Source organism: Podarcis gaigeae (assembly GCF_964106915.1).
Source record: "Podarcis gaigeae genome assembly, chromosome: 2".
NCBI classification, from domain to species: domain Eukaryota; kingdom Metazoa; phylum Chordata; class Lepidosauria; order Squamata; family Lacertidae; genus Podarcis; species Podarcis gaigeae.
The window spans coordinates 17,352,377-17,364,888 of record NC_139679.1 but is presented as its reverse complement, the minus strand read 5'-3'; the positions used below and the strand labels follow the sequence as shown (position 1 = coordinate 17,364,888).

The window sequence follows — 12,512 nt, the reverse complement described above, 5'->3', positions numbered from 1 at the left end:
CAGAAGTGATGAGTCTTGACTCTCTCCTGCCCTTCTCCCTGTTTGCATTGAAAGCAGGTGTGCTATATACTGCAATATGCCCCCTAGCCAAGTAGGCGTTGGAAGGCGACGCTCAGACATGGTTAGGAGAGACAAAACGGATGCTTTGGTTATGACCAGGGGCATTGCTAGGTGCTTATGTGGTAAAGGCCTTATGGAACAAGGCTGGATTATATTTGCATATTCTAATTTGTACATGTAGATGCCTCTGGGAAATTAAGATTGCAAGGTGCTGGGAGTCTTACTAGCACTGTGTGTGTGTGTGTGTGTGTGTGTGTGTGTGTGTGTGAAAAGGGGAGCAGGGAAGGGTTGAGCGACCCAGACCCTGCTGCAAAACACCCCCCCCCCAAAGTCCCCCACATGCTGTGGTTTAGGCCATCTGGGTGGCCCCCTAACAACATTCCTGCAGCTTATCAAACCAATTGGAGACCACTTTGTTTTCTGTGCATCCAAACTGGCCCCCTGGGAATTTGGGGGAGAGTTAACTTGCGCTAGGCTCCCTATAGCTCACTACAACGCCTTCAGCCAACTTTTGGAAAGTGGCTAACAGCATTTTCAGCTTTAAATACATCTCTGAAAACAGAGCAGATAGGGCTGCCATCTGGAATTTCCCAGACATAGCCAGGATTCATCCATCAATAATAGCGTCTGGGTGAAATTTTTGAAAATGGGTTAAAATGTCCCGGAAAACCCATATTTTTAGTGTTGAATTTTTTTGAGAATTTCCTGAAAAATAACTAAGAAGCATTATTTTTGGGAGAGATGTTCACGTTTGGAAATATGGCAACCCTAAGTGCAGACCAGGGACGTGGCTGGCATCAGGGACGTGGCTGGCACAGAGCCTAGGACTTGCCGATCAGAAGGTCGGCGGTTCGAATCCCTGCGATGGGGTGAGCTCCCATTGCTCGGTCCCTGCTCCTGCCAACCTAGCAGTTCGAAAGCACATCAAAGTGCAAGTAGATAAATAGGTACCACTCCGGTGGGAAGGTAAACGGCGTTTCCGTGCACTGCTCTGGTTCGCCAGAAGCGGCTTAGTCATGCTGGCCACATGACCTGGAAGCTGTACGCCGGCTCCCTCGGCCAATAAAGCGAGATGAGCACCGCAACCCCAGAGTCGTCCGCAACTGGACCTAATGGTCAGGGGTCCCTTTACCTTTACCTAAGTGCAGACCAGGGGGTCAGCGCGTGGCGTGTGTTAGTGTTAGTCCCTCTTTGCTAACCTGGTCGCTGTTTCATTCCGTCCACCAGGGCTTCTTTCGCAGGAGCATTCAGCAGAACATCAACTACAAGATGTGTGTGAAGAACGAAAACTGCATGATCATGAGGATGAACCGCAACCGCTGCCAGCACTGCCGCTTCAAGAAGTGCCTGGCGGTGGGCATGTCAAGAGATGGTAAGCATCTAGGCAGGGTCAGAGCAGCCACCAGAGCAGCAGACTCTTGCTCTCGGGGCTGTGAGTTCGAGCCCCATGTTGGGCAAAAAAAATCCTGCATTGCAAGGGGTTGGACTAGATGACCCTTGAGGTCCCTTCCAGCTCTGCAATTCTATGATTCCATGTTTCGGGGCAGCTGTAATGAATTACTTTCAGTGACAATCCAGAGCTTTGGATGTACATCAATAACAGGCCCTGTGGTTTTCCTGCAAATGCGTTAGAATTAGTTGAGCAACACCAAACTGCATTGAAGTGTCCTGTGTTTCATCTAAGAGATAGTAGGCAGAGTGTTTGTTTACAGTCTTGTAAAACACAGACCTGGGGGCATCCTCCCTAAAATGGCTGGGGAGTGGGGCATGAGAAAAGGGTGCTAGACCCTGGTATGCTTTCTCATTAATGTGTCCCACAATACAAAGCCCAAGCCAGCCTTTAAAGCACAAGCAACGGCTGGCTGTTTCCACTGCTCCTTTACTCTTACAAGGGCACTGTGTCAGCAAATCCTTTGGTTGATAAATAGAGCCCTGGGCTGATTTATGCTTCCAGGCCAGGATTTCCAGGGCAACGGAGAAAGTTGTGGGAGGAGTCCCTCTTGCCCGGAAAGCAGGCAGCATCCTTTGATTAATGGTCACGACAACTCTCTTGGGTACATGATAGATGGACCCAGAAACCTTGAGGAGCTGGTGACTAATTTCGGCTTCGTAGTGATGCTGTGGATTTTGGAACAGGGTTGGATCTGGTCCCTCTCCGCTTTGTCTGCGGAAAAGCTAATGCCAAAATCGGCAGTCGCCGTCACCCCACAAGTTGCAGAAATTGTGCATACGTGCAGTGGGTCAGGGCCTCTAGCTGTTAACCAGAAGGTTGGTGGTTCAAGCTCACCCACCCAGGGACGGCTGTGGGCAGAGGTTTGGACTAGAAGACCCTCAGGACTCCTTCCTCCAGTGTGCCAGTGTGGTGTAGTGGTTAAGAGCGGTAGTCTCGTAATCTGGTGAACCGGGTTCGCTTCCCCGCTCCTCCACATGCAGCTGCTGGGTGACCTTGGGCCAGTCACACTTCTCTGAAGTCTCTCAGCCCCACTCACCTCACAGAGTGTTTGTTGTGGGGGAGGAAGGGAAAGGAGAATGTTAGCCACTTTGAGACTCCCTAGGGTAGTGATAAAGCGGGATATCAAATGCAAACTCTTCTTCTCCACGGTTTTATGATTCTATGTGAGATAGCGTACCTGATTTGGCCTGTACCGATTTCAGTGGCGTTTGAGGCGATTCCGAAGGGCTGTACCACTGTCTTCGCCTCGCCACCCATCCCAGTGGTGCCAGGTTGAAAGCAAGAACAGGGAGAATTTTGGTGGGTGCAGTTTCCCCCACGTTAGCATAGGGACAAGGAGAAAAGCTTCTCATGCCCAAATCTTCCATCACTACAGATTATCCTCAACCTGCTGTTTATTTTCCGGACGGCGGCATGCTGTCCCCAACAGCTGTCCCCTTGACTTCCCCAAGAAGGGCCTGTTTCACGGCATCCTTTTCCCTCGCTCACATTCTCCTGCCATTTCTCCCCCCTCAACAGCTGTGCGCTTTGGGCGCATTCCTAAACGGGAGAAGCAGCGCTTGCTGGATGAGATGCAGAGCTACATGAACAGCCTGAACGAGGCCCCCATGGACGTTGGCATGAGCCCCGAGGCGGACGCCGCCCCACCCAGCCCCAACGCCCAGGAAGAGGAGGCCATCAGCGCCATCTCGAGGGCTTACCACGACATCTTCGTCAGTGGCCAGGACCGCCTGGGCAAGCGGGGAGGGTCCCCCGGGAGTGAGGCCTGCCCTTTGACCAACTACAACGATCAGCAGCTGAACAACTCCTACAGCTACGGGCAATACGAGTCGGCCACTCTGCGCGTGTCCAGCTACGGCCCCCAGGAGCCCCCCGGCTTCGTGGACAACGGCTCCAGGTGCTTTGGCAACGAGATCTTCAAGGCCCAGCAGTCCGGCTATCTGCACAATGCCGGGTGCTACCCAGCCTTTGAGTATGGCTATCCTGAAGCAAATGCCCAGAGGGGCTGCCCCTGGCGGGGTACTACCAGTCGAGGCATTGTAAGTACTAGAATTAAATATTATATTGGGGAAAACACTGCCATCGGATGTGTGACAATAGTCACAGTAATGTAGGCATCACTGGAGGTTATGGAAGATGGGTAGGGACAATGATTGCCAACAATGGAGCCTCCATGCAGAGGGGCATGATACCTTCAAATCTTCGGGGCAGACAACAGGGGATGGTTATCTTCTCTGCATCTGAACTTTTCATTACTCCCCAATGTTGGCCAGCTTTAGGGAAAGAGAGAATCATAATGATTCGAAGCGTCAGTGCATCTAGCTGTTGTTAACCAGAATGTTGGTGGTTCAAACCCACCTAGGAATGGCTCCCTGCATTGCAGGGCTAGCTCTACAGTTCTGTGATTCAACGCTTCCGAGCGGGCTTGAGCTTCAGCACGGTTCAGTTTGGAAATCAGGCACTGGGCCGAGCTGCGGTGGAAGACTGCCTGCAGGTTGCAAAGCTGGGCTTGTTGGCGGCTGCAGGATCTCTAGCAGGACACTCTGGTTTCCAGCAGGGAAATGCTTCGAGCTCCCTCTGTTGGAAACAATGTCCTCTGCACCGCAAATGAGCCATTTTCATGAGCCCTCAGGGCTATAATAAATACAGCGTCTTACGTTACGTTTTAGGATTAAATAAAGGCAACCTTCCCTTTAGAAATGACCTGCTTGAATCAGAGCAATAGCAGGTCCACATCACATAGAGATCTGCATGGCTCAGTCACATCTTCTGTTTGCCTTGAGCTGGAAATGCAGCCCCCTTACTACCTTCCCCACCCGCTGATTGATTGATTGATTGGTTTATTACGGCCATTGGCCCACCAGTGCAAGTAGATAAATAGGTACCGCTGTGGCGGGAAGGTAAACGGCATTTCTGTGGGCTCTGGCTTCTGTCACAGTGTTCCGTTGCGCCAGAAGTGGCATAGTCATGCTGGCCACATGACCTGGAAAGCTGTCTGTGGACAAACGCCGGCTCCCTCAGCCTGAAAAGCAAGATGAGCTCCACAACCCCAGAGTCGCCTTTGACTGGACTTAACCATCCAGGGGTCCTTCACTGTTTACTTTGATTACACGAACCACCCTTTGCAATATACGGCAGTGTGACGTTAACATATGAGAGTGCGGGAGGTGAAATAGTTAAACAGGTTACCCAATCAGAACCTGGGGGGGTGGAGTCAGAGGGACTATAAAATCAGCTCTGGGAAGGACGACAGGGGAGTTCGTTGGGAGTTGGGTGGTTGGTTGGAGTGGGAGTGAATTGGAATAGAGTCTGGGTAGGTTGAGTTAGTGTAGCGAAATAAGCTGAGTCAGGAACAGGAGCTAGGAAGACAAGTAAATATCTGAGAGGTGGTTTAGTGAGTGAGAGCAGGTAGTGGAAGTTATAGGTCTGGATAGGCATCCCATGATTGTAATTGACTGAGACCGTTTATGAAACCACACACTTGTTAAACTGCAATAAATAAACAGAGGTTTATGTTCCAACGTAACCCTGACTGGACTCAGTATTTTACCAGGTAGGGCCTGGGTGGTGGCAGCGAGAAATAAAGTGGTGGCACAGGGATCAATAGACGGTGAAATGTCCGGGGACCCTGTGTGATCGTCACAGGCGGCAGTAAAGATGCATCTTTTGGAAGTAAATAAATGGTATTTGTCGCTTGCTGAAGCAGTGTTTTTGAAAGGGGTTCTTCTGGCTAGATCGAGCTTAACCTTCTTTGCTGACACCCTTGTTGTATGCAGGCCTGTCCTCTGAACGCCACCCCCTATTGCAGCAACGGCAAGAGCAGCCAGCAAGTGTGGGAGGAATTTTCGCAGTGCTTCACGCCAGCCGTCAAGGAGGTGGTGGAGTTTGCCAAGAGCATCCCTGGGTTCCAGTCCCTCTGCCAGCAAGACCAAGTCATGCTGCTGAAAGCAGGCACTTTCCAGGTAAGAACAGAAGCAGCAGCAGGTGGGACCCACGTGCAGCAGCACTTCTCCCCATTTGTGATTTGCAGCAACTGGTATTCAGGGACAGTCTACCTGCACCAGAGGAGGTAGAATCATAGAGCTGGGACCACGAGGGTCATCTAGTCCAACCCCCAGCATTGCAGGAATCTTTTGCCCAACGTGAGACTCAAACCCATGACCCTGAAATTAATACTTTCATGCTCTACCAACTGAGCTGTAGAATCTACCCATTGTGGCTAGCAGCCAGCGATAGCCTTAGGCACCGTATTTTTCGCTCTATAAGACGCACCAGACCACAAGACGCACCTAGTTTTTGGAGGAGGAAAACAAGAAAAAAAATATTCTGAATCTCAGAAGCCAGAACAGCAAGAGGGATCGCTGCGCAGTGAAGGCAGCAATCCCTCTTGCTGTTCTGGCTTCTGGGATAGCTGCGCAGCCTGCATTCGCTCCATAAGACGCACACACATTTCCCCTTACTTTTTAGGAGGGAAAAAGTGAGTCTTATAGAGCAAAAAATACGGTAATTCTTCTTTTGCCCTGGGCGTCTCACGGATGGAGCTAGGTGCATACTCTCCTTGGGCAAAAAATAGCTTGCACCAGAGGCAGTTGTTGTGGTGCTCTTCAGATGTTTTCCATCTCCCATCATCATTTACTTTTGGCCATGCTGGCTGGGTCACAATATTGTTGCATTTTTGGAGGGCCCTGTCATTGCTTAGCAATTGGCTCTCACGCAGGGCACCCGAAAGACCTCCCTTAAGCAGCACTCTTGTGCCTTCAAACAGCCACGCAGCAGGCTGAATTTTAACAAATGTAGTTCCTCCCACTGCTCAAAAACAGAAATAGGTCAGGCCTGCCATCCTGTGCTACGTACAGGAGCACTTTCAGGGTGCCTGGCACAACTCAATCTTTAACCTCAAATGCAGAACTCTGCAGTCTGTGATAGGGATGGGCAGAAACACCCTTTGTGCTTTCAGGGCTATGTCCTCCTTTTCAAAATACCCTGCTGGCTTCCCAGCATCTCCTTCCACCTGGTAATAGGACATGGCAACAGGCAATTCCAAAGCCTTGTTTTGGAATCAATGAACGATTAGGAAGGCCTTTTTCTTCATTCCTAGGATGTTGGTCAAAGTGGCAGCCCGTTTGCTTGGCCCTCAACCTTCTCGTCTTCTTTCCCTTCCCAGGTGCTGATGGTTCGCTTCTCCTCCCTGTTCAGCCCCAAGGAGAAGGTGGTGACCTTCCTGAGCGGGGAGACATACTCGCTCTGCAGCCTGCGCACCATGGGCATGGGCTCCCTGCTGGACGCCATGTTTGAGTTCAGCGAGAAGCTCAGTTCCCTGGACTTGGACGCACAGGAAATGGCGCTCTTCATGGCCGTAGTCCTGGTCTCCGCGGGTGAGTCAAGGGGTCATAACTGGCTTGGTTGGGTAGGAGGAGCATTCTGCAGATTGCATTAAAGGCTTTCCCTGCCCTTGCGGTCCTGTGCTGGGAGAATCCTAAATGATTCCTTCTCGCCTTGGAGCAATTAAAGGCGCCCAGCCCTGCAAACAGAGGTTAGAGCTAGAAGACTGCAGTATTTACAGAGGGATCCTAATCTTTTATAGCCACCACTACTTACCCTGTTGATCAGTTTCTTAAAAAAGATTTATTTTCATTTACACACACACATAACACACAAAAAAACAAAACAAAACATGGAGTAACAGTAAAATACCTTGAGATAATATATCTCCTGCCCATCTGGCTGGGTTGCCCCAGCCACTCTGGGCAGCTTCCAATACATATAAAAATATGATAATACAGCAAACATTAAAAACATCCTGATAAAGGGCTGGCTTTGGATGTGTGTGTTTGTTTTTTTTAAAGCAAATTTAATTTACATTTCTAGCTTTTATGGGGCAAATTGGTATGAGAAACGCCTGGCAATTTTTTTTCAGAAGTTCAAAGCAGTTGCTGAATGATATTTCCGATAGTCAGCAGTGAAGCTTCCCTGCCTTCATTGTGTGTGTGTGTGTGTGTGTGTGTGTGTGTGTGTGTGTGTGTGTGTATTCCAGCATAATTTATTGGTGCAGAATTTGGGTCATTTCAGAACAGGGTTATTACTTTTTTTAATGTTGAATTGTCATCTGCACCATAATGTCAGGGTGTCTCTAACAAGTGAGCTTGATGCTGACAAATAAACATTGCAACTACAGTATTTTAACTTTACAGTCATACCTCGGGTTAAATGTGCTTCAGGTTGAGCGTATCCAGGTTACGCTCCACGATGACCAGGAAGTAACGGAGCGTGTTACTTCCGGGTTTCGCCGCATGCGCAGACGCTCAAAATAACGTCACATGCAGAAGCAGAGAATCGCGATGCGCAAATGCAGGTTGCATTTGTTTCAGGATGCGAACGGGGCTCTGGAACGGATTCCGTTCGCATCCAGAGGTGCCACTGTACCATTCTTTCCCCAGGGAAATGAAAACTCTTTTGTTCTCCACGTGTCTTTCCTGTTTCTGTCAACTCAATACCTTTGCTTTGGTTTTCAGATCGCTCTGGCATCTCTGACGTGGATGCAGTCGAAATCCTCCAGGAGACTTTAATCCGGGCCTTGCGGACTCTCGTGACTAAGAAGCACCCGGACGACTCCACGCTTTTCCCCAAGTTGCTCCTCCGCCTGCCTGACCTGAGAACCCTCAACAACCAACATTCAGAGAAACTCCTTGCCTTCCGGATCAACCCGTAAGCCCGCTGGACTGGACGGCTTCTGAAACCCTGCGAGTTTTGGGTAAGAAGAACCAAGAATCGACCATCAAGCAAACTTAATGCATCGGACTAAATTTTGCTCCGTGGGGAGAAGATGGTGACGGTGAAAGGAGAGGAGCATAAGGGATCCGGCAAGGGAGGGGAACCCATAGCCCATCACAGCTGGGATCTACTAGAGCGGATCCCTCCCTGGCGAGGAGACCAGACACAGGAGGAAGAGTTTGTTCCCAGATAGTGCTCTCCGTGGCGCTGTGCAGATTGAAGATCATTTATTTTGCTAGAGGAGATCAGGCAAACGAGCTGGACACGCATTGTACCGTGTTGTTTTTCAAATGTGTGCTGATATATATATATGTATATATTTATATATATATATACAGTACACACATATATATCTTACTTTCCATGTGATATTGTGTTGAAGTTCTGTATATAAAAACACTGGGTTTATTGTGCGTAATTATAATAACTCTTGGTAGCGCTTCGTGGGGTGGGTTGGGGAGAGGAGGAAAAAAGGACAAACTGATAAGGCGAACGTTGCGACTCGAGCTCCTTTCCTTTTATCTGCATGCTACCACAGCCCCAGGACTCAAGCTCCCCCGCAGTTCTTTTTTAGAATTCCTTTCTTTGGGGCGGGGAGTTTGCTCTGTTTCGTTGCTGCTCTTTCCCGAAGAAGGGATCGCACACACAGAACTAATTGCTATACCGTCTTTTAAGACGTTCAGTTTATGCTACAGATTTTACCGGGTAGGTGTTAATGTTCAGATGCGTAAAGTAGAACTGCTCAACTTTGGCCCCTTTCCCACTTCCATCCCTGCAACTGAGCAAGTCCTCTTTGTCACGCCTGACACAAGTGTCTATGTCAATATAATATATATTTTGTAAATGTTGCAAGCGCAAACACAAAAGGGGCTTCCACTAGTACACAGGTCAGACATGCTCTCCACTTTCGGAGGCGGCCATAGCTAGGAAGGCCGTCGGGCCCCATGGTGTGGGATGAGGACCGCTGCGAAGGGGCTATGGCTGCAGTCCTTAACCTTGCTTACCTGGGAGTAAGCCCCATTGACTTTCGGAGGGCTAAATTCTGAGCAGACATGGTTTGGGGGGGGCAGGTTCTCAGAAGGGCAAATGGAAGAAGCAGGAGTGCCTCACATGCCAAGTAAGGTTTAGGGAAAGAAGCAGAGGTTAGCTGAGCCCTTAGGTAGAAAGGAGAAAGCAAAGCAAACACTCCGAATACCATTCCACCCAACCTTACCAGTTCCTTCCAGGCAATGGTGCTGTCTTTTTCCAGAAGAGCGAAGCTGTATGAGTACTCCCTCCCAGAATTCCAGAACCTAGTTTTCCATTTGAACCTGTAGATCTTGCTCACTTTCCAGGATATGGGTCCACAGAGCCCCAGAGTCCTGGCTATCTTCCGAAGCTGCCTTTGTTATATTTAATCCCCAGTCTCTTATTCCAGATGTGCGAATATAACCCTAGACTGCTGGCTAATCGCTCTTTCCTAACAACCAATTAGTTGGCTTGTGTCCGGGGAGGCGGGGAACAGAATGGAACCTAGAATTAGCTTGGTTCCAACATTTCCCTCCATTCGCTATACTGAAGGCTGTGTGTACTCTACACTTCACACACACACCCACCAGATTTTGAGCCAAGAAATGCTTAAATTTGTGACCTGGGTAAATTATGCAGATTAAATATCGCATTTGTTTATTCTGTACAGTTTACGCTGCTTCCACCAGATGGGAAATGTGTGGGGTTTCCCCCCTTTTTTCTGGTGATGGGGGCACAGGGTGCTTCACATAGTGATCCCTGCAAGTTCTACTTGGTTTCTGATACCCAAGCTACACATGATGCTGGCAGGCCCGTGTCTGAAGTATAGGTGTCAATGCATGGCTTTGCACACCAAAGGGGCACATGGGTGGCTGGGGGTGGTGATGCTCTTTTCCCCCCAGTTCTCTCCCCCCCACCTCACCCCACCCAGCTAAAAGTGCCTGGGAAAAGAAGCTTTGAAGGAGAGAAAGATGGCCAGTGTTGGGGAGGGTTCATTGTGCCCCTTTGGAGCTTTTAAGCTATACCCCACCCCAGTCACTCTCTAGTTTACATGTGATTTCTGCCATTGTCATGTGCAGTTTAGGTCTCAGACCTCACCTTGCAAAGTCCAATGTTTTCAAAATTACTCTTTGGTTGTTAGGGGAAGAAGATTTATTTTCTGTTAAAAAGATGTTCTAAGGATGCTAAATTCCATGCTTGGAAGTGCAGGCACACGGATTACACACAGCCTTGGTTATGTAGCTCCAGAGATCCCAGGAATTGTTTTCTTCAACTTTTGTATGTGAGACTCTATAGATTTTAAAGCAGCCAAACCTTGAGGTTGGTTGAGATTTTATTTTATTCTTTTTTGAGGGGGAACTTGTAAGGGAGGCGACCAAAAAGGGGTCTTGGGCTCCCACTTCTCTCCTGTAGGACCACCCTCCTGCTCCCATCCCTCAGTGTCCTAACTTGGCTGTAGTCAGCCCTGCTGCCCTATTCTCTGCATTGAAACATATCAGGTCTTTTTACATCCCATTGACAGGAGCTCTCATGGCATGTTTCAGTCACCCTCCTGTGTGCATGATGTGGGGGATATCTGTGTTCTTCGCAGGGTGGGAGGGACACTGTTGCTGCTGCTGCTGTTGTTGTTCAACACTGCTTTTAAAATGAAAAAAACAAACCAAACATTGCACTTTTCTTAGAAATCTAGAGGAAAAAAATGTATGTTATAACAAAGAATTCCCTCCCTAAACCGGAGTATATTTGCTGCAAAGGGAAAATAGAGAGGGTTTTATTTGCTGCTGCTGGTGCTGCTGCTGTTGCTGCTGTTTGGAGTCCAAAAGACTCGCAAAAGATACCGACAAGAAAGAGAGAGAGTTTATTTTTTGTCTAATATTGAAGTGCAATAAATACATTGAAATATAAATAAAATAAAGACTTGCTTAACAGTGAAACAAGTGCCTGTCATTTTTGTAGAAGGTGACCTTTTGGGTTTGTTTGGTTCTACTCTATCTCCTTTTTTACAGCTGTAATTGCTAGTCTTCACCACTAGATGTCTGTGTAGACCACAGTTGGCCCATTTCTCCCCAAATATAGTACTCAAAACGGCCTACTGACAGGCCTTCAGTGCATGGTAACCATGGGAACATCCGCAAATGCCAGTTCTCAGCAAGTTGCGTGTTTCTGCCACTGTATGCAAGACGCAGCTTTTGGCATGCAAATGCCAGGAAAATTAAATTTGTGTTGGGGAGAGGGGTTTTTTGGTTTTGTTTTTAAATAGAAAAAGCTTGTGCCCCAGCAACAAGTGCCCCAGACTGGCCTTGCGGGATCAGGCCCAAAGTCCTTAACCAGCATCCTGTTTCTCACAGGGACCAACGGGGCGAATATACAGGAACTAGGGGCCGGCCCACCCGTGAGGCAACAACCTCAGGCGGCAGGGTCCATAGTGGCAGCAAATTCAGCCTCCAAAGAACGCATCGCCTGCTGTGGAGGTGGCAATAGCTGTGGCCCGCTCCTTGGTGGCTGGATTTGCCTCCTCAGCAATGCCCCGAATGCCGTCTACTGCAGCTTCTGGGTGAATAGGAGGCTTTTGTGGTCCTCTCCCGCCCTTCCCAATTTAGATCTCCGCTACCCGCTTGTTCCTGGTGTAGATCTTCCCTCGCCCATTCTTTCCTAGTGGGGGACTCCCATTTTGTGGTTTGCCTCGGGTGCCAACATCTCCTGAGCCGGCCCGGCCCGGAACTTTTAAACATCTGGCCTACTTTGCAGGGACTGCACAGTCTTCTGCAACAGAGGAGGGCAGCAGAGATGGTCCTATCAGAAGCAGAGGAAGACGGCCGCTTCAGGTGGAGGGTGCTTGCCCCCCAAGCTAGCCTTGCTGCACCCTGTCACCTCTGTTGAAGTGACATTCAACTGCAGTCCTGTTGGCTTCTGTACATGGAATTGGGGTGGCTATAAGGCCCCATCTTGTCCTTTGCCTCAGAGGCAGCAGGTCTTGAATTAAAGGTTTAGAAAAACCCTGATTAATTGCAGTGGCATAGCGTGGGGGGGCGGCCACACCGGGCGCAACATCTGAGGGTTAGGGGGCGCAAATTACTTGTCTTGCCCCGGGTGCTGACAACCCACGCTACGCCACTGATTAATTGGGAGCACATTTTTAACCTACCTCATTGATTAAGCCAAGGGTGGGCAAGTTTGGGCCTGATTTCATGTGGGTGGCAACAAGGGGGTGAAATGGGAT

At 49.2% G+C, this 12,512-nt stretch overlaps 1 protein-coding gene across 5 annotated transcripts in view; it reads left to right on the top strand.

Annotated features, from left to right (window-relative positions):
• The window catches only part of LOC310839896 (nuclear receptor subfamily 1 group D member 1-like), a 54,656-nt gene extending 43,427 nt beyond the window's left edge, over positions 1-11,229 (top strand). For all 5 annotated transcript variants that reach the window (XM_083728893.1, XM_083728895.1, XM_083728896.1 and 2 more), the window contains 5 exons: positions 1,288-1,432; positions 3,032-3,552; positions 5,290-5,475; positions 6,678-6,888; positions 8,026-11,229. In XM_083728893.1, the coding sequence (XP_083585019.1) occupies positions 1,288-1,432; positions 3,032-3,552; positions 5,290-5,475; positions 6,678-6,888; positions 8,026-8,222 (1,260 nt within the window). In that variant the 3' untranslated portion in view covers positions 8,223-11,229. The remainder of the gene's footprint in view (positions 1-1,287; positions 1,433-3,031; positions 3,553-5,289; positions 5,476-6,677; positions 6,889-8,025) is intronic.
• The last annotated feature ends 1,283 nt before the right edge of the window (positions 11,230-12,512 follow it).